Source organism: Ovis canadensis, chromosome 1, assembly GCF_042477335.2.
Source record: "Ovis canadensis isolate MfBH-ARS-UI-01 breed Bighorn chromosome 1, ARS-UI_OviCan_v2, whole genome shotgun sequence".
Taxonomy (NCBI): Eukaryota; Metazoa; Chordata; class Mammalia; order Artiodactyla; family Bovidae; genus Ovis; species Ovis canadensis.
Genome location: NC_091245.1, coordinates 32048000 through 32069159, shown reverse-complemented (window position 1 = coordinate 32069159; position 21160 = coordinate 32048000). Strand labels below are relative to the sequence as shown.

Below are 21160 nucleotides of genomic sequence, written 5' to 3'. Positions count from 1 at the left end.
CTACATATATATATATATATATATATATATCCCCTCCCTTGTGAACTTTCCTCCCTTCTCCCTTTCCACTCCTCTTGATCACCACAGAGTGCCTGGCTGGGCTCCCTGTACCATATAGCAGCTTTCCACTAGCTATTGCCTCTGATAGCCCAGTTGCTAAAGAATCCACCTGCAATGCAGGAGACCCTGGTTCAATTCCTGGGTGGGAATTTGCCAAATTTTAGGGAAATTTGGCAAATTAATCGGAAAAGATCTGCTGGAGAAGGGATAGGCTACCTACTCCAGTATACTTAGGCTTCTCTTGTGGCTCAGCTGGTAAAGAATCTGCCTGCACTGTGGGGGACCTGGGTTTGGTCCCTGGGTTGGGAAGACCCCCTGGAGAAGGGAAAGGCCACCCACTCCGGTCTTCTGGCCTGGAGAATTCCATGGACTGTATAGTTCCTGGAGTTGCAAAGAGTCGGGCATGAGTGAGCGACTTTCACCTTCACTTTCTCACTAGCTTTCTGTTTTACACGGGGTAGTGTATATATGTGAGTGCTACTTTCTCATTTCATTCTACTGTCTCCTGCTGCTGCTGTGTCCACAAATCTGTTCTTTATGTCTGCATCTCTATTCCTTCCCTGCAAATATTTTCATCAGTACTGTTTTTCTAGTTTCCACATATATGCGTCAATATATGATATTTGTTTTTCTCTTTCTGGCTTACTCCACTCTGAACAACAGGCTCTTCATTCGATCTTTTGACTACCTATAGTGGCTCATGTTCTTGTGTGATTAGCAGTTTTCCATTATAAGCCTGTTTTGAGTGGGGATTCTTCCCTTGGGAAACCACAGGTGCTATGAGTATGGGAGCATCTTTACAGAATGACTTCAGGTTTCCTTTACGGGGGGCCGGTGTTGGTGGGGGCGGGGGGCGGATTTGGCTTCTAACAGCAGGTTGGCTCCGTGTCTCAGGAACACACATAGTATGCATTCAGAACCCCGTGCCTTCGGTGCTGGGCTGCAGAGTTTCTTCCTTCTCCTGGGTGACTCTTGGAGCTACAACTGCCCTCCTCAGATAGGAGGCTTTCCTGTTTGCTCCTTGGGAGGGTGCATGGTTATTATGATCAGTTTTACAGATGAGATGGCGTTTTGTGATCCTGGACCTTATTCTTTTAGCTCAGTTCCAGCTTCCCATTCAGTTGAGGCCTGTGGCTCAGACTGAATTTAAACCCCCAGCCATCTAGTCACTGGGATTTTTTTTATTTGGTCCCAGTTTCCCGTGGAGCCCCTTGGCTGCAGTTCTTACTGACACTTTAATTGCGAATCTCCTCTCTATGTCTGGCACCTGGAGGTTTTCACCTTACTGATCTCTAGGTAAATTATGGGTTCTTGATATAATTCTTTACACTGTTATATTTCATCCAGAAATCTGTATTTAAAGTGGGGGTGGTGTGCCTTCCATGTTGGCCATAGGTCACCACATTGGCCAGAGTTACTTATATTACTTCTCTAATGAGGAAAAAAATACCCAGAGTTTGAAAATGTGTTTTAAAAATGTTTTGCTTTAAGTAACCTTTTTTTCTCCACGCTTCTCAGTGCTGAATTTGAAGAACCACATAATTATGAGGCAACAATTTCCTATCTGAGACACTCCAGCAACTCTATTAACCTGTGCACCGCAAAAAATTTTGCTGATTGTAAGTGTGCTAAGCCAATTAATATTGTAATCCTGTATGGAATGAAAATATGTCCAAAATGGTATTTCCCCCAGCTAACTCTAAGTTTAAAAGTTAACAACCATGCACTTTACTGTCACGTTTCTCTTTTCTCCCCTCTGCTAGCCTCTTAACTATATAAATAAACCCAGCTCTGCGTCAGTGCTATCTCCCAGCCCCTAGTGCTGCCTCCTCATTACTGTCTCCTTTCCTTCACCAATCTACTTAGACATTCTGCCTTTTGTAGATATATGGGAGGGAAAATCAAGTTATGGTGATTCATTTCTTCTTCCTTCTCCTGCCATGGAAACTTCATCTCTCTTCTCTTGATGTTTGTCTTGAAGTCCCCCGGTAACTCCCTGTGGAAAAGGGAGATAACAGACTAGGGGAATGAGGTCCTTGTGTTTAGCCTGAATAGGAGCAGAGGATTCATTAAATGGATCTGACAACTGGTTCGGAGCTGGGTCTTCCTGCCTCTGGTATTACTGACAAAGCTCAGACCTTTCCATGAAAAAAGACTGTCCCAGGCAAGATGGTGAAGAATCAGAAACTCATAGCATCTCTTCAGGATTCTGTGTCTTTGTTCTGCCTATATCAATAGAATCAACCAGTTCTCTACAAAAGGCATAAATATTAGTGCTAGAATAAACACTAGTATTTACTGAGCTGTGCTGTGGGCCACAGTCCTGTTAAAGGTCCTCTGTGCACGTGCCTGTTGATATAGCCATTGTATTCACCCACTTTTAGAGACAGAAAACTGAAAATTAGAGAGACTGAGCTGCATACGGTCACACAAGTAATATGTGGAAGGGCTATACTGTGCAATGGCCCAGACTGCCTGTAAGATCCATGCTTTTCCCATAGTTTTATGCTGCTTCTCATTCAAGCGTGTTTGACTTCCCTGAGAGGAGAGTTAGAGATCCCCTCCTTCAACCTGTTTATTGTACAGACAGGAAGCCCAGGGCTCTGGGAGAGGAAGTCATTTGCCTGGGAACACGTGCTTAGGAAGTTCATGGGTAAGAGTTAGAACCCACTGAAATTTCCATTCTCCCCCCAGGAAATAAGGGGTCAAAGAACTACCAGAAAAACTTTCTCCTAGACTGAGTAAGCTCTAGATTCTCCAAACTGGCTTGTAAAATACTAGCTTAAGAAGTGGAACTACTGTCTGCATCAACCCAGAAGGCAGTACTGCCTCATAGTTGGGGTACCTGGGCCCCTGCCTTAAAAGCAAGGCTTCTTAAACTCTAATGTTCACATGAATTTTCTGGGCATCTTGTTGTAACGTAGATTCTGGGTCAGTTGCTCTGGGTTGGGCCAGAGATTCTGCATTTCTAAAGGCACCCTGATGCCACTGGTCCACAGACTGCATTTTGAATAGAAAGGTTGTGAGCCCCAGTTGGACTACATCCCAGGTGCATGTTTTCCTACAAAGCCAATTGCTCACAGGGCCAAGGGGATGCTCCCCTGCAGCTTCCCTCTGGACTTCAGGAGACCCCCAGAATGCCCTCCTGCAGGTGGGTCTCTAAGATGCTGCTTGGGTCTCTTCCCTGGGTCCTTCCAGCTCAGAACAGATGGAGCTAAAGAGAGACCTGTTTATGGTGGGGGAGGAGAGGATAAGGGTGACATAGGCAAGGTCCTTCGTGTGTAGGGTGAAGCTGAGGACTGGAAGGAAGGAAGCTGGACCAGAGGCCTGCATGTGTTCTCTCCAGGCCACAGATGTTCAAGGTGGGGCTGTTGGGGATATTATTCGGGGTACCCAATGAAGGAACTGCTAACCCAGGCCTCTCCTTAGTCTTTCACCGAGGAATCCTTTGTGTCCCTCAGTGCTGCTGAGGAGATAAGTGTATATGACTGAAAAGAGAAAGGGCTCAGAAAATAAGCCACTGATGCAATTGAGAGGTCACTGTGCAAAGGACAATTGGAAGTGGGGAGAGAGGGAGAACGGCGCGGATGGTGAGGGCTTCCCCAGCCAGGATGGCATCCTGTGGGGGATAGGACAGAAGCCTGCCAGGAGATTCTCTGTGGAAGCCAGAGAACCCCAGTCTGGGATGGAAAGGATGCTGTTTTAGCCCACACTCCTTTCCCTGCTCCTCTCTAAAGAGGCAAGGGGTAATTCCCCTGTAGGTGAAAAAAGGGAAGGAAATAGGCGATTTCACCCCCACTTGTCCATGTTCATTTGACATTTCTCCATGTGTTTCATCCTCTTTACACTTACTGTTTGAAAGATGTACAAATCTCAGTGTATTTATCTACTAAATGGATATAATATCTTCTTTGTGTAACTGTTCTGTGTGTTTGAGAAGGTAATGCATTACAGTCAAGTGAACTCTTCTCTGAGAGGATGGAGCACATATGCTTTTCCTTAGTGCTCCTGCTAAGTACAACTAAAACCCCTGGATACTGTACATTTAAAACAAATATATACATATATATTTATATTGTATATTTTTATATATAAACATAAGAAAACTAGAACACTGTGAAAAGGTAGAAAGAAGGTAGACCAGCTAGGCACCTCTGGACCCAAAGAAGGATAAGTGGTGAGCTCCCTGGGTTTTCTTCTTGCTTCATTTATCCCAGCCTTAGAGCTGAAGAAGCTGGCAACCCAGAAACACCACAGGACACAGACAAAGCAACTCCAACAGAAGCCTGCTCTTTCTAGCCAAAGGACCAGTAAAAGGGAAGCCTAGAAAAACAGAAAGCCTCTAGACAACAACTATTTTATCCCAGCTAAATGTCACAGAAAATAACAAACTGGCCCCACTGCCACCAGCCAAGGCCAAGTGGGGAGCCTGGATATCCACCCTTATCAGGCTGTGATGATGCACCCCAGCCCTTCTGCTGGTCAAGAAGGTGAAGTAGGGAGCTGGGACTTTCGTCCCTGCCAGGGTAAGAAACTCCACCTACAGTGAAGGTCAGTGAAGAGCACATGGGGATGCGGACTCCAGCCCTCCACCCAGCAATAACAAGGCGTCCCTTCCCCTCCCTGTCGGGACAGCACCAGAGCAGACCTTGTGGAGAGTCAAGACCTTCACACACTTTCAGCAATAAGGCACCCTCTCCCTGTGGGATCAGTAGAGGCTATGTTGGGAGTGATAACAAGCCCTCCCACCCTTCTCAGCCAGAGTGTTACCAGCAGAAGCTTAGCAGGGGGCCAGAGCACCCACTCCTACTCAGAAGTGATGAGGAGCCCTTGCCTTACTTGGATATCAACAAGACCAAGAAACGGGGAACCTACACTTCTACCCCCACCTGGCAGGAAAAAGGCAGTCCTCTGTACTTCTGCTGCCGTCCTAGCTGAAACAGAAGGCTTAAATAGTATCCAGAGTCTCGCAACATAATACTCTAAAAGGTCACAGTTCAATGGAAAACCACTCATACCAACAGCCAGCAAAGTCTCAACTTAAGCAAAAAGAGATGATTGACATATGCCAACGTTGGGATGACTGAAGTGTTAGAATTGTCTGACAAAGGCTTTAAAGCAGCTATTATAAGCATGCTTCAGTGAGAATTATAAATATGATTGAAGCAAATTGAGAAAAAAAGTCTTATCCAAAAATAGGGGATATCTCTGCAGAGAAATGGGAGATGTGAAGAAAACACAAATGGAAATTTTAGAACTAAAAAGTACAGTAAAGAAAAAAAAAAGCTCAATAGCAGAGTGGAGGGAACGGAAGAATCAGTAAACCTGGAGAAAAAATTAGCTCAGAATGGATTTCTTCCTTCCCCTGCTCACCAAGGGTGAGGAATCTTTAAATACAGCCTTTCTAGGAAAAAGAGGGGGAGAAGGAAAGGAGGAGAAGGCTTTTGCCATCACCTTTGGGTGAGTCTGTCTCTTGAACAATGCCAAGAAAAACAGAAGGTCACCCCCTCAGGGTGCCTAGCTCAGAAAATGTGACTTCCTGAAACTTCACCCTTTCATACCAACTGGGTGATGGGAAGCAGGATTTAGGCTGTTCGAAAGCTCTGTGGAATTGTCCTCAGAGCTCATCTAGACAGTGCCTTTCAGACTGTGCTTCCTAGAGCCAAGAGCTATCCTAAGGGGGTCCTGGAAACCCCTGGGGATAACGTCAACCAGAGAAGTTTCGTTTATGCTCCTGTAATATTGTGTTTGCTTCCTGACCACAGACTGGTTCCAAATAGGAAAAGGAGTACGTCAAGGCTGTATATTGTTACCCTGCTTATTTAACTTCTATGCAGAGTACGTCATGAGAAAAGCTGGGCTGGAAGAAGCACAAGCTGGAATCAAGATTGCCGGGAGAAATATCAATAACCTCAGATATGCAGATGACACCACACTTATGGCAGAAAGTGAAGAGGAACTAAAAAGCCTCTTGATGAAAGTGAAAGAGGAGGGTGAAAAGGTTGGCTTAAAGCTCAACATTCAGAAAATGAAGATCATGGCATCTGGTCCCATCACTTCATGGCAAATAGATGGGGACAGAGTGGAAACGGTGTCAGACTTTATTTTTTTGGGCTCCAAAATCACTGCAGATGGTGATTGCAGCCATGAAATTAAAAGACCGTTACTCCTTGGAAGAAAAGTTATGACCAACCTAGATAGCATATTCAAAAGCAGAGACATTACTTTGCCAATAAAGGTCCTCCTAGTCAAGGCTATGGTTTTTCCTGTGGTCATGTATGGATGTGAGAGTTGGACTGTGAAGAAAGCTGAGTGCCGAAGAATTGATGCTTTTGAACTGTAGTATTGGAGAAGACTCTTGAAATTCCCTTGGGCTGCAAGGAGATCCAACCAGTCTATTCTGAAGGCAATCAGTCCTGGGTGTTTATTGGAAGGACTGATGCTAAAGCTGAAATTCCAGTACTTTGGCCACCTCATGTGAAGAGTTGATTAATTGGAAAAGACTCTAATGTTGGGAGGGATTGGGGGCAGGAGGAGAAGGGGATGACAGAGGATGAGATGGCTGGATGACATCACCAACTCAATGGACATGAGTTTGAGTGAACTCCGGGAGTTGGTGATGGACAGGGAGGCCTGGCGTGTTGCAATTCATGGGGCCACAAAGAGTCGGACATGACTGTGAGACTGAACTGAACTGACTGAATATTGTGTTTAAATGAATGAATGATTCCATGGCTAGGAGACAGGTTGAAAGCCATTTCCTTACTGAGCAACCCTGGGCAAGTTATTTCACTTTTCTGAGTGTCTGTTCCTCATCAGTATATCAGATATACTAGTGATTATCATGAAAAAAAGAACCTGTCAGCTATTTTTTTTATTATTATTGTTCCAATATTAGTAATAATTGTCTCACCTCCTGGTGTAAAACACAGGAAAGGGACTTTTGCAAAGTGACGCAGGGAGTTAGAAACTCACGCAGGGAGTTTCCCGGTTAGTTACTCTGGACAAAGAGCTGAGGGTCTGGAAGACATGGCCTTGATGTGGTACTAGTGTGCCGTACTGGGGTACAGGTGAAGGGTTGCTGAAGACCAGCTTCTGCCGTTTGTCATTTTCCTCCCAGCTGGGACAAAGCCATTCAGTGGGAAGAGAGTTAATTCCCCATGGAAGCTAAGTGATGGCTCTGATGTGAGGGTTACATCCTCCTGTTATAATTCCTAGTCCTTTCCTGACCCCTTGAGGTATGGTCGTTTGAACTTTATATTCCTACTTGGGAGCAAGTTTTGATGGCAACACTTACTGTTGAGAGAACATCCACTTTGTTTAAATTAAAAAAAAAACAGTATCAAGTTATGAATGCATTATTAATTGTGTGTGTGTTATCTTTGCTTCTTAGCCTTAGCAAGTAAGTTCTCTCTGGGCCTGGGTTTTTTCATTTCTAAGAATAATAATATCTCCCTCCCCATCAGGTGACAGGTAGAAGTGAAGATATTGTGATTTGTTAATTCTTTCAAAAACACAGAAGGGTGAATAAATTGAAGGAGGGGGAGAAAAGGAGATTATCATTTTTTAAAAGTGGAAAATAAATCCATACTTGAAAAGGATGGGGCCAACTGCATCATAAGCAGATATTCCTAAATGTTTTTAAAACAAGTAATAGAATAAAATGTGTTGATTCAAAAATTGGTGAAAATAAGTGTATAATTACCAAAGTTTAGGTTATTAATCTGCCACACAGAAGTTTAGGTCCTTGTGCCAACAATCACATGCAGATAGTCCCTAAACAGAAACTGATTTCATTTAAATAATTTATGAATGAACTGTATATGTAGAGTAAAAATGGCTTAGAAATGTGTGTTGTTGTTTGGTCAGTTCTGTCAACTAAATCTTTAGGACTCCAGCAGCAAGAAAGAGAAAAGGAACAGGGAAAGTCTTATTTATTATGTACTATCAGTAGGCGAAATGTTTATAGAAAACTTTTAAGCAAAGAAAAATTAACTTAGCAATTTTATTTAAAATATGTCATTTTCTATACAATGTCTGGTGCTCTGCTAGGGTCACATTTCTCACATCATCTGCTTTAATCTTCCCATGAACTCTGGAAGGCAGATACCAGTTGGCCCCATTTCACTGATAAGCAATCTGAGGTTCAAAAAAAAGGAAGTAATTTGTCTGTAATTCCACAGGTAGGAAATGGCAAGACTGAGCTCTGAACCCCAATGTTTGCTACTACTTATATTAATTAATGATTAAATTTGGCATCATGTCATTAAATAAAATCTACAAAACTTTGGAAAAACTGAAAGGTATTTGAGCCTTAGTTGACAGCCAGCTGTACCATGGAAACAAAATGCTTATGGAGACACTTTTAGGCACGCTGTGGAGTTGGATTTGATGAAGTGGGACCTGGGGTTTGTGGGCTTATTTCCTTTCCCTTTCCTTTCAAGTCTGCCTTCTGAATGCTGCCACTCAATTGCAGTCCTTTCTCTTCACAATGAAGTATGAATCCGCTTAACAAAAAGGAAACTGACAACTGTTTCAAATGTTTTCATTGACTGTACTTTCCATCCCTGAAATCCCCAAAGGAAAGATACCATGATCAATGACCTGAGAATTTCCTAAACCTTGTGGACGGGCTTCCCATACATTGATTGTTCTGAGGGTTGGGAAAACTGAACTCTGCCACCGTCCATAATTGCTTTAATCTGGGGGTACTGTGTAAGAAATGGATGCTGTGAGAAATTGCCTTGAAATAACTGTCTCATGTTTATTTTAGCAGCTTATGAAGTCAGAATTGAAGAACTCCAAAAGGTACAGTTTCTTTTCTTCTTATCAGCTTCATAGCTAAAGCAAGTGTGCAGAGTTGATTCTGAAGTAGTTTCCTTCATAAGGGAGGAAAGCTCTTCGTTTTGTGTTTCTGTGCAATTTCAGAGGCATTTTTAGACTTTGCCTGCTAAGATTCTGAAGTCTGAGCCCAGTATGATCAGAGATGGAAACCGTGTTAGGATGGGAGAAGGCGGTAGTTACGTATTCCTGGCACCTGATGTAAGGCGGTCAGTGCCAACTGGCCTCTAATAACTGTCCCTTCAGGAGAGAGGAGTTCCTCGTCACATGCCAAATTTGTATAGCATGTGCTTCCATGAGAATGACCAGACCCTTGAAGGCATAGTTTTTGGACTTCTGGTGGGCATAGTGCTAGCAACTCGATTAGGGCCCAAGCAGAATCACGGGCTTTGATTCTGGCTTCTGGCTATGTGACCTGGAACCTCCATTTCCTCACATGTGGCCATAGGAACACCCCCATCAGAAGTCATTGTGAGAATGAAAAGAGGTAAATTCAGGCAGTTTAATAGTAAGTGCTCGAATCTATCCCAGGCACTTTACCTCTCTGCGCTTCACCTGTGTCTTCTGTAAAATGGTGTGTTCCCTGGAATGGCAGGAAGCATAAGCCTTGTGCAGTAGTAGCTGCTCAATAAGTAATGAGACCAACAGTTGTTCCACCGAGTTGCTGAGTGAACTAAGCTGGATGAAGCAGGTGAGCACCTAGTCCAGCACTCAGCACACAGTAGGTACTTACTTACTGTTTTAACTGGGTCAGTTCAGGTACTACTCCTTCCTCACTGGGTGCGTTAACTCGAGGTCCTTTATCTTTCTGCTTTGCTTTTCTTATGATTACTGAAAAGGATTGTTCATTTGTGATACACTTTAGAAATATAAAACTAGAAATGATTATTAATCATTAGTATTATTAATATTAATCAATCATAAATAATAATCATTAATATTATTAATCATTACTATTAATGAAAGTAGAAAGATGCTTCACTTACCTGGCAGTATCAGCAAATGATAAACTTTTCTGCACAATGGAGCTTTCCAAATAACCACAATTTTATCCCATTCAAAATTTAAAAAGCATGAAAATATTTTTCTTTCAACCTTCAGACATATATTATGTTTATCTCATGTTTTTGAGCTCGGTGGCTGGAATCTGATTTCTCCATTTCTTGTTGACTTGGAGTTCTCTGAAACATAAGGGGCTGAATGGGCACTGTTCATGTTTTTCTTGAGATGCTCTTGGGCCCTTGTAGGTGTTCAGAATGAGTTGCCTTCACACCAAACTGCCATTGTCTATATGCTGTAGTTGTTTTATTATTTCTATCAACTGTTATTTCCTTCTCCTGTCAACCTCTTTGTGTCCAGCAGTGGGTTTCCATGTGGTCCAGTACATACCAGGTCCTTGTCTAGGGGCAGGTACCTGTGTGTATGGTGGCTCAGATGCAAAGAATATGCCTGCAATGTGGGAGACCCGTGTTTGATCCCTGGGTGGGGAAGATCCCCTGGAGAAGGGAATGACTACCCACTCCAGTATTCTTGCTTGGAGAATCCCATGGACAGAGGGGCCTGGCGAGCTACAGTCCATGAGGTCACAAAGAGTCGGACACGACTGAGTGACTAACACTTTCATTTTTTCACCTGTGTATGCATGGCATCATGTAATCCTCACAGCCACCCTGTGAGCTGGCATCACTGCTTTTTACAGATGAGAACTCAAGGCTCAGAGAGGTTGAATAACTGTGAGTAATGTAGCAGAGATATAAAGCAAGGTCCCTCTAACTTGTCTTTCTACAAGTGTTGCCATCCAGTCTGTTAGAATTGTGTGGAAAATGAGAGCCAGTGGTCCCTGAACGCAAACCGGGAGCCTCTCCTCAAAGGAGGGGATGTGAGCTCTTGGGCGTGGACTCTGCAGCAGCATTTTGGATGCTTATTTTCTGTTCTCTTCGGGTTCTTGGCTAGATTCCAGATTGTGAATGATATATGACAAATGACTAAATGAGGGCTAGGTTGTGGCCACTGGGGCCTAAGTTTAATGGTGCCAAGTCTAGATCACACACGAGCTGGGTTTTGATCAGGTGGTGTGTGATTAGGAAAGGAAGAAAGCCTGTACCAATTTTGCTCACTGGAACATTGCTCAAATATCACAATTCGTATTTCCTCATGGGGTTTAAAAGTTCTTTATTCTACAGATGCATTCCTAGATGGGCATGCAGAGAACAACTTAATTTTCTAAGTCAAATTATACATTACTTCTGGCATGCACCATGACTTTAGAAATGCCTGTTTTTTGTTTTTTGTTTTTTTTTGACTGATCTTCAGCTCCACTGGCAACAGTTCATGAAGCATTTTGTTGTCAGCATCTACTTTGCTTTGTACTGAGGCCTCACCCTTTGGTCATGTCTCTAATGATCTGTAACCAAACAACAGAGGCCTGGTTGGGGTTTGATGTGGGTAGATTTATGAAAATAACCATTTTTCTCTTTACTTTCAGGCTTGCAAGAGTTTTTACCATCAAGAACTTAGGTGAGTTTTATCTTCAAAAGGAAAAGCATTAATTAGCCACTGACCCTCTGATGACAGAACTGTTTTTCCTTAATGGGCCAGTTGTCTCTAGTGCCTGACCTGGTTCAGCACCCCTAGTACCCTGCAAGGTATCTGGTACCGAGAAGGTGCTCAAGGGTCCTGCCTGGCCTTTTGGGTTCACCTCATTCTAGCTCACTCTATACTCACTCAGCAGAGGCTTGCTGAGTCCCCAACATGCTGGCCATTTGCTAACCACAAGGGCTGGGTGTTCCCTGGTAACTCAGCTGGTAAAGAATCTGCCTGCAATGCAGGAGATCCTGGTTCGATTCCTGGGTCAGGAAGAGCCACTGGAGAAGGGATAGGCTACCCACTCCAGTATTCTTGGGCTTCCCTGGTGGCTCAGCTGGTAAAGAATCCACCTGCAATGTGGGAGACCTGGGTTTGATCCCTGGGTTGGGAAGATCCCCTGGAGAAGGGAACAGCTACCCACTCCAGTATCCTCGTCTGGAGAATTCCATGGACTGTATAGTCCATGGCGTCACAGTGAGTCAGACACAACTGAGCAGCTTTCACTTTCAGGGGCTGGGGCAGTGACAGAGAGCACGCCACTACCCTTGGGGGTTCCCCAGTTAGAGAAATACAGTCAAACAGGCATATGACAATCACGTGGGTCCCAAAGAATTGACAATTTCCAAAACGCACCGTGCTGTTTCAGGTCTCTTTGCCTTTGCTCATTTCCTTCATTGAGCTCAACTTGATGATCTGGCAGACTTAGCTACTAACCATCAAATGACCCCTCCTGTAAGAAGCCTTCCTCCTTCTCCTCCTCTAGTCCCTTCCCTGTGGTGCTGCTGTAAGACACACCCATGTTTGCACTAACGTCATGTCTGTCCTTTGTTTGCTAAGATGCGAGTTCATCCTCACTCTCCCCTTCTCTGAGCTCCTTGTGGGCAGGGCCCGTTTTTCTCGTTCTTGATCTAGACCTGGGCTTGGCATATAGCAGTGCTTTTGCCTGATCCTTCGGAGCCTGCCTGTCTCTCTCACCACCCACCCGTGGAAGTTATTTATAATGCATTCAGATAAACATGGCCTGTGAGCTCTGGAGGAGCATGTATCAGCATTTCCTGGCTGAGGCTAAAAACACACAAGCTGGATCATGGAGGAAAACCCTGCTTCATCTCTCTCCTTGAGCTCCTGCCTGACCTTGAATTCAGGAGTCCTGTGATTACCCTTTGGCACCTAACACAGTGCTGGGCACAGAGTAAGCACATGTCAGATGATTAGCTACTTAGTTCCACATTTATTGAGCTTTTTCTCTGTTCAGACACTGCTAGATTCTCAGGTACAGAAATGAATAATAGAATGTATTCCCTATACTTAGTTCAGCTTAAGAATGAAGACCAGAGTGGTAGGGGTGAGGGGGTCACTTGGAGGGGAAAATGACTGTGGAAGTAGGAATTTACAATATCAGATAATCACTGTAAAAAGTTATGAAAACACAGAAGTGAGGTGGTAGGCATGCTTTCTGCAAGAGTGACAGCTGAGCTGAATCATGAAAACATGTAGGAACTGGCTGGGTGAAAATGGCAGGATGCCTGTTCCAGGCAGGGGACACGGTGGGGGGCAAAGACGCAGTATTGCACAGTGAGGCCAGTACAGGTGTCCACGAAGAGCTGGATGATGCTTGAGCATAAAGTGCGGTGTGGAGCAGCAGGAATGAGATCATATACAGAGCCAGATCCAGGAGGACCTGCATTCCCTAATTAATCATTCAGACCAATCCTGTCCAGTGGAAATATAAAGCAAACCACATATGTCACTTAAAATGTCTCTAGTAGCTATCTTCTAAAAAGCAAAAAAAAAAAAAAGATCCTAATATATCCCAAACATTATCATTTCACCATGTAATCAGCATTAAAGTTTCTACTGAAATATTTTAAATCCTTTTCTTCACACCAAGTCTTAAAGATCCAGATGTGTTTTACACAGACAGCTTGAGTTTGGACCATACGCATTTCAGATGTTCAAAAGTCACATGGGAACAGTGACCTCTTGGATGGCACAGTTTTAAACCTTATTCTATAAGTCAGCGGAAGCCACAAAAGAGTTTTAAAGCAGAAATAATATACCCCTAGCATTCCTAGGAGTCACAACATTAAATGTAATTTGACAGTTATTTATGGAGATCCAGCCATGTAGAAACTACTGGACAAAACCCGGGGGATAAAAGATGGATTACAGAGGACATGTACATCAGCAAGGCAGGTAAATGCCTTAGGAAAAATGTCAGCAATGGGAAGAGAAGCCTTGGGTAATTCTAACTCGGCAGATGCTGTGATGAAGAAGAGGACATTGACAGTCAGGAGAGCCAATTACATGCTGGAAGCAGCGTTAGGCTTTCAACATTTTTATCACATTTCACTTTCATGGCAACTGTGGAGACTAGCATTATGACTTTTCGTTCATAGATGGAAACATTTGACTTTTAGAAACGTTCATCTTAGGTTCTTAGAGGCAGAATAGGGGCTGGATCCCAGCCCTCCCTCCACAGCCGCTGTTCTAGAACTAGTGGCCTTGATGGTGGATAAGAGTCACCAGTCATCGGATGAGTGAAACTTTAAAATTCTTCCCATTGTCACAGAATATTTCCCTCTCCTGGTGTTTCTCCTTCCTGCACGACCACTTCTGCTTTTCTCTGAGGGCTCTCTGTCTCTGCCTTCCATGTAGAAGTGGCTGTAGAGCTCTCTGCTTCACTATGTTGCCAGAAACAGACGCTCACATCTGGATGCTGATGCCCCTCAGTGTTCTGTCCCCGGTCCTCAGCTTGTTGACTATGCTCTTCACCTTGACTCCCTCCCTCTACTCCTCCACTGCAGCTATTGGCAGTATATAGGTGTGCGGTAGTCATGCCTTTCATGAGGGAATGCTAGCTGGAAGACTTTGCTACTGCGGGTTACAAAGCATTAGTGCTGGCGGTACACACGTGATTTAAAAGAGCTCTGATTTTTAGTTAGTGTCAAGGAAAAATGGAAGAGCCAGAAGCAGATCTGTAGACTGTACATTTTAATACACAATAGAGGGATAAAAGAGAGTCAGGCAACACTTGCTTGGGAGAATTAGGCAGCACTTCTTAGACAGACTGGAAAGGGTGCTCTGTTTCTCTGCAGTATAAGATGGGGAAGGCATGACTGAAAAAGGAACTAGCAAATATGAAGGAAGAGTTGCTGAAAATAGGATGGAAAGCTTGGGGAATTAGAGTGTAGATTAGCATAAACATGGAGAGAAGCAGCAGAGGATGGAGTTGGAAAGAAGGGTGGGGGCCAAATCACAGTGGGGCTGATATTTTATCCATCAGCCAATGGGAAGTTAGATTTTAAGCAGGAATTCACTCTGGCATTGATTGGAACAGCCAGAAATGCGGGGAAATTGTCTATGGTTGACTTGATCCTGGTCCTCTCATCTTTAAAGAAGAAGAAAAGGAGGAGAAAGGGAAGGAGAAGGGGGAAGGAAGAGGAGGGTTCAGCTCTGTTTAAATTCATTTCCCTCATTCATTTCATTTAGGATTGAGGGGTACACTATCATCAAAACTCTCTCATCTTCACTTTTTCCCTGGTATCGCTTCACTTTTCAGACACCAACATGAAGATGAAGATAAACAAATGAAGGAAAAAGAACCATACCAATTGAAACTTCAAAACACAGAAGATCTACACTTAGACCATCTTTTCAAGGTATCTGTAATTCTAGGGTTCCAGATCAAACAGTCCAGGCCATCCATATAACAGGTTCAGTTCATGGAGTGACTTTTTAGAGGCTGAACCATGCAACTCTCCAGAAAGACAGAAGATGGAGTGGGTGTTGGGTGTCTTATAAAAGAAATTGACAGGACAAGAACACCGAACTCTAGCCTCCAATTTCTTACTTATTAGCTGTGAAGCAGGTCTCATAAACTGGGCTGAGATTAGTGTGAGTTCAGCGAGACACCTGGAGGGCAAATTCAAAGAGACAACTCAGGTCCCCACCCTGCTCTTGTGGAACCTGATCGGAGGGCCTCCTGAAATTCTGTGCTCTGAAGCTCTGCTTAAGAGGGACCTAATCTCTGAGCTTAGGCATCTCATGTGTAAAATGAGAATAAATAACCCCTATCTGATTACCATCCCCACTCCCATCTGAATTACCTTATTTTTGATAATGAAATAGTGTAGATGAAGGTGCTTTGTAAGCTGTAAGCTACCATGAAAATGAAGTATATTGTTGTTAATTAACTGATCAGTTAACACTGTTTGTTGATAGGAAACACTGTATATGTGTATATCCACATCCAATGGACATTATCTCCTTCAAAACAGTCAGAGGCTTAAACAATAGATACCACCAGGGCTGTTACCAGGGTTCAGAACACCTGGGATGCCTGTTTGAGATGGACCTATCACATCACATTATTCCACATGCAGGGCTTGGGTAAATCAGACATCTTGGTGGTGGTATGGGCCTGAACTGAGGTGTAGGCCCAGAGGCCCCACTGGAATAGGCTGAATGTTTACAGAATATAAAAAAGCAGCATAATTCAGAGAAGTCGTTAATAATGAAAGATAGGGACCAGAGACGGGAGTGGCATGATGTGTTAAGATGGGTGGTGGGACCAGAGATCAGGAAGGGTTCATCGGAGCGTTTCATGATGAGAACGGCAACAGAACAGAGGTGCATGATTAAGGGTGTGTGCGTGCTCAGTCGGTTAGCTGAATCCGACTCGGTGCAACCCTGTGGACTGTAGCCCGTCAGGCTCTTCCGTCCATGGGATCCTCCAGGCAAGAATACTATAGTGGGTTGCCATGTCTTCCTCTAGGGAATCTCTCTGACTCAGGGATTGAACCCACATCTCCTGCAGCTTCTGCATTGCAGGTAGATTCTTGACCACTGAGCCACCAGAGAAATCTGATATGATTCAGGATACCATGGAAGAGCAAAAGCATGGGTGCTCCCTTTTTCAGTGTATCCCTGGTAGCCAAGAGCACAGGGCTCTGGGATCCAGTCCTGCCTGGGCAGATGACTAGCTGTGAGACCAGGGGCCAGTTATTTAACCTTTCTAAATTCTTTATCAAGAAAAATCATGGTATTTTTCGAATGAGATGTCATGAAGATCAAGTAAGATAAGATATGCTGCTGCTGCTAAGTCACTTCAGTCGTGTCTGACTCTGTGCGACCCCATAGACGCCAGCCCACCAGGCTCCCCCGTCCCTGGGATTCTCCAGGCAAGAACACTGAAGTGGGTTGCCATTTCCTTCTCCAATGCATGAAAGTGAAAAGATAAGATATATCAAGAGCCTGTTCCATGGGCAGCCTGCCATTATAGCCTGATTGCATCCTGTGGGCCTGCCTCCAAGCCAGACATCCGATGGCTATTCAGAGGGGAACAAAAGACATTGTATGTGCCCTTGTGAAACTTAGAGAAATGAGACTGTGTTAGGTAAGACAGCAAACAATGACTAGCTGGGAGGAATGAATGAATACAGAATAGCATTAGTAAGTGAAAAACCAATAGTTAAGTGCAGGACTGTCCTTGTTGCATGGGTTTAGGTGGATATCTATGAAGAGATACCTGGGAAAACCCAGATGGCAGAAGACCACGCAGGTAGGAGAACCATGCCAGCCAGAAAGCAGGATGCTGCGATGGACATCATCCAGGAGGAGGCTTGCCCTGAGGACTTCCAGCCGGCCAGGCACCCCATAGACTACTGTGAGTTTCATTTTTTCCTGGTTCTTTTTACCATTACTGAATTATTTTAAAGCTGTATGTGACCAAGATTTTAATTGATTTTATAAATATTCACCTAGCATCTATTATACATCAAATCACTTGCCTGAGTGAGGCAGCTGTACTAGATTTAGAGGTAGAAGGCCTGAGTTCAAATTAAGGCTCTTAAACTTATTAGCTGTATAACATAATCCTTCATATTCCTCAATTTCTTCATTTATTAAAAATGGATCATAATATAGATCTCACTGGGGCTTGGCACAGACCAAATCTGACAGTATGTTGCATAATAGGTACACAGTTGAATGTTTACTCATTTCTTCTTATATCTCCCAGAACCTGTTATTTTTTGTAGACTGAAGACATTGACACTTTGATGACATAGTATGATACTATTATTTGACTTTATTCAGGTTGAATTTTTATCTTCATGTGAATCAAACTCTTGATTGCAAGTAACTGTAATAAAATCATACTGTGTTAAGCAAAAGAGAAGGAGGCTTACCTAGCAGAAGGTCTGGACATGGCTGGACTCAGGGACACAAACAGTATCCCAGGGACTCAGTATTACTTTTTTTGCTCCTGGCTTTGTCCCCCTCCCTCTTGGCTCCATCTTCAAGCAAACTCTACCCTTGTGGAGACAAGCTGGCACCTGGCAGTGACAGATTTGCATGCTATCTATCCTCTTAGGAACCCCAACAGAAAGCTGGAAATGGTTATCCTCTCAACAGTTTTAAGAAAAGGTCCAGATTTGAGTCTTACTGGCTTGATCGTGTCACATGCCAGTCTTGATCCAATCATCATGAATGTGGGATAGGATGCTCTGACTGACCCAGGCCTCTGTCATAAATTCACATCTGTAGCTGGAGGCAGAATTAGTTCTACCAAAACAGTATCATTTCAGATGGAAGGATTTCCCAAGTTAAGAGCTGTTATCATAGGGAAAAAAGTAGACACTGAATAGACAAAACAGACGTCTACTCCAGTCCAATAATTCACGGCAAACCGCTGACATGTCATAACGTGTTACAATCAAAGTTATAAGAAAATATTACAATCATGAGGTTGACTCAGGCCCTATAAAACCCGCCTCTAGGCTAGCTGCCTGCATCCCTGCCATGCACTTCCTTCCCTATACACTGTTATTCTAAGTTAACTGACTGTGACATGTGCGTAAGGGCCCCCATCACTTTGCCTGAACTCTTTACTGTGTCTGAAATGCCTTTCTACCCACCCTCTACCTGCTGATGTCTTAGCCATCTTTCAGGATCCATCTCCAAAGTCAGTTCTTCTGAGGCCCTCCTTACCTTCCTTACACCTAGACTCCACTGTCCTACTCTCCAGGGACCATAATTGCTCATTCCTCTGTTTCCAGGACACCAAAACAGCAATGGAATGACCAGTTTTCCATAGTAGGTTTTCGTTCTTCAGTCACTAAGTCATGTCTGACTCTTTGCAACCCCATGGACTGCAGCATGCCAGCCTTCCCTGTCCTTCACTATCTCCCAGAGTTTGCTCAAACTCATATCCATTGAGTCAATGATACCATCCAACTATATCATCCTCTGTCATCCCCTTCTCCTCCTGCTCTCAATCTTTCCCAGCCTCAGGGTCTTTTCCAGTGAATTGTCTCTTTGCAAGGTGGCCAAAGTATTGGAGCTTCAGCATCAGTCCTTCCAAAGGATATTTAGGGTTGATTTCCTGTAGGATGGACTGGTTTGATCTACTTGCTTTCCAAGGGACTCTCAAGAGTCTTCTCCAGCATAATTCAAAAGCATCAGTTCTTCTGCATTCAGCCTTCTTTATGAGATCCAACTCTCACATCTGTACATGACTACCAGAAACGACCTTTGTCAGAAAAGTGATGTATTTGGTTCTTTTCAGATTCAAGCATTCTGGGACACCAAACCACTATGTATTAATCCTACAACCCTGGGAAGTTCACGTACTTTTATGTACACGTGGGGACAGTACTATTTATTTCCCAGGGCTCTTTGTCAGTGCATATAAAGTGTTGCTCAGTCATGTCTGACTCTTTGTGACCCCATGGACTCTAGCATACCAGTCTCTCTGTCCATGGGATTTTCCAGGCAAGGGTACTGGAGTGGGTTGCCATTTCCTTCTCCAACATAAAGTGTTAGTAGTTAGAATAGGGAAAAGAGTTGAGAATGGCTGTGGCTAAAAGATAAGGAAGAGGAAAGCCTGCGAAAGTAGAACAAAGGAAGCTCCGAGGACTGGAGTGAGGACCTCGGGTAAAACAAACAACACTCCTGGCTGGCCCAATTTACATAGGACAGGCCCAGGGAGAGAAAAACATATAAAAAGAGGAGCCAAAGTGCTCTCTCTCTCTCTCTCTCCTGCACGCTGGGGTGCTCTTCTCTTCGTGTCTTTGTCTTAGACAAATCAGTGTTATAGCTCAGTGTTACAGCTCTATTTTATTTAGAAGATAGCAGGAAAATCCATCTTCGAGGCATGAGGGCACGTTGATCCAAAGATGCGATCCATTTGTTCTTTTTTCGCGGGCTTTTCTCTTCCTTATCTTTCAGCCACTGCCATTCTGGACTCTCTTCCCTATTCTGACTACCTAACAAAAGTATCTGGTTCATTGCTAAATAACTGTCAGTTCTCTTTGCTCACTTGCTTTTCTGAAACAATTACAGCATGCTTTACTTTATAACTCATGGTGTACACGTTTGTTTCCTGTGGTTCACTGTGAACACCTTGGGGTAGGAGACCATTTGACATTTTTCTCTGTATCTCTGCAACCTGCAACCAACAAAACTTTGTTAAAGGAAAGAATGAAATAATAAATCAGACTTCAGTGAGAGAGTATGGCAGATGTGACAATCTTAATGGTTCTTCTGACTAAAACAACTCAAGTGAAGAAGAAAATTGGGAGTGGAGGGGACAATTCATTAAAGCATCGCAGAGCTGACTTAAAAGGAGCATCCACAGGCCTGCAGGAACCAGGAACCCTGAGAAGTGAGTGAGCGCCAAAGCTGCTCTTGCCCTGAGGCCTTTCACTGAGCTCTGAATCCTTTGTTCTCCCGTTTTGAATGCATGGTGTGCAGAGGACAGGAGCTATATCCCAGGGCCTGCCCAAAGTGAGTGTCTAATAGGAGCGTGCATGTGTGCATACCCATTCATATCGGACTCTTCTGTGACCCCATGGAGTGCAGCTCGCCAGGCTCCTCTGTCCATGGGGTTCTCCAGGCAAGAATACTGGAGCGGGTTGCCTTTTCCTCCTTCAGGGGATCTTCCTGACCCAGGGATCAAACCTGTGTCTCCTGCATTGACATGTGGATTCTTTAACACGGAGCCATCTGGAAAGCTCATACAATAGGAGACTGCTGTATAAAGCTGGGACCTCAAAGATATGTCCACACAGAATGGATAGCACTATGCCTGTTGTTAACAATACTATATTACGTACTTCTAAATTTACAAGAGTAGACCTCAAGTGCTCTTAAACCATAAAAATTTTTTTAAAAATTAAATAGGACAAATAAAGACATTTCTAATGAGATAAATGACACACGAGAAAGCACAGAGGCAGTACTGAATTAAAAAACACGTCTTTAGATGAAAAATGGATAGACTAATTTGGACTATAGAAAAAAATGGAAGGGCGGAAAGGGAGGAAAACAAGCTGAAGTAAATAAGAGTTAAAGGAGAGGCCTAAACATGGGGCTGAAAGCCATTTTCAAGCAATTATGTATTGTCCTTGAAGAGTCACAGCAGATTTCGGGATTACACTATGTTGAAAACAGTCTGAAGAAAATTCTTCTAAGTAATCTGTACACACTGCTAAAGCACAAAGGGAGTCTGTAATAAACGTGTGCTAAGCCCCCTGAACAGTTCTCTGCAATATTTGTGATGAGGAGCACAAAATGCTTAGTCAAGGAAAGTGGGCATGAAAACAGAGAGGAAAGTTTTGAGGAAAAAAAAATACAGTTGTTTTTCTAATTCCTTCTACACGAATGGGTC

The 21160-nt window shown here is 43.7% G+C and overlaps 1 protein-coding gene across 1 annotated transcript in view; it reads left to right on the top strand.

Annotated features, from left to right (window-relative positions):
* Positions 1-21160, top strand: part of FYB2 (FYN binding protein 2) — a 132650-nt gene that overhangs the window by 76957 nt on the left and 34533 nt on the right. The window contains exons 5-9 of the mRNA XM_069592672.1: positions 1579-1679; positions 8834-8868; positions 11387-11418; positions 15050-15149; positions 16996-17155. Coding sequence (XP_069448773.1) covers positions 1579-1679; positions 8834-8868; positions 11387-11418; positions 15050-15149; positions 16996-17155 — 428 coding nt within the window. The remainder of the gene's footprint in view (positions 1-1578; positions 1680-8833; positions 8869-11386; positions 11419-15049; positions 15150-16995; positions 17156-21160) is intronic.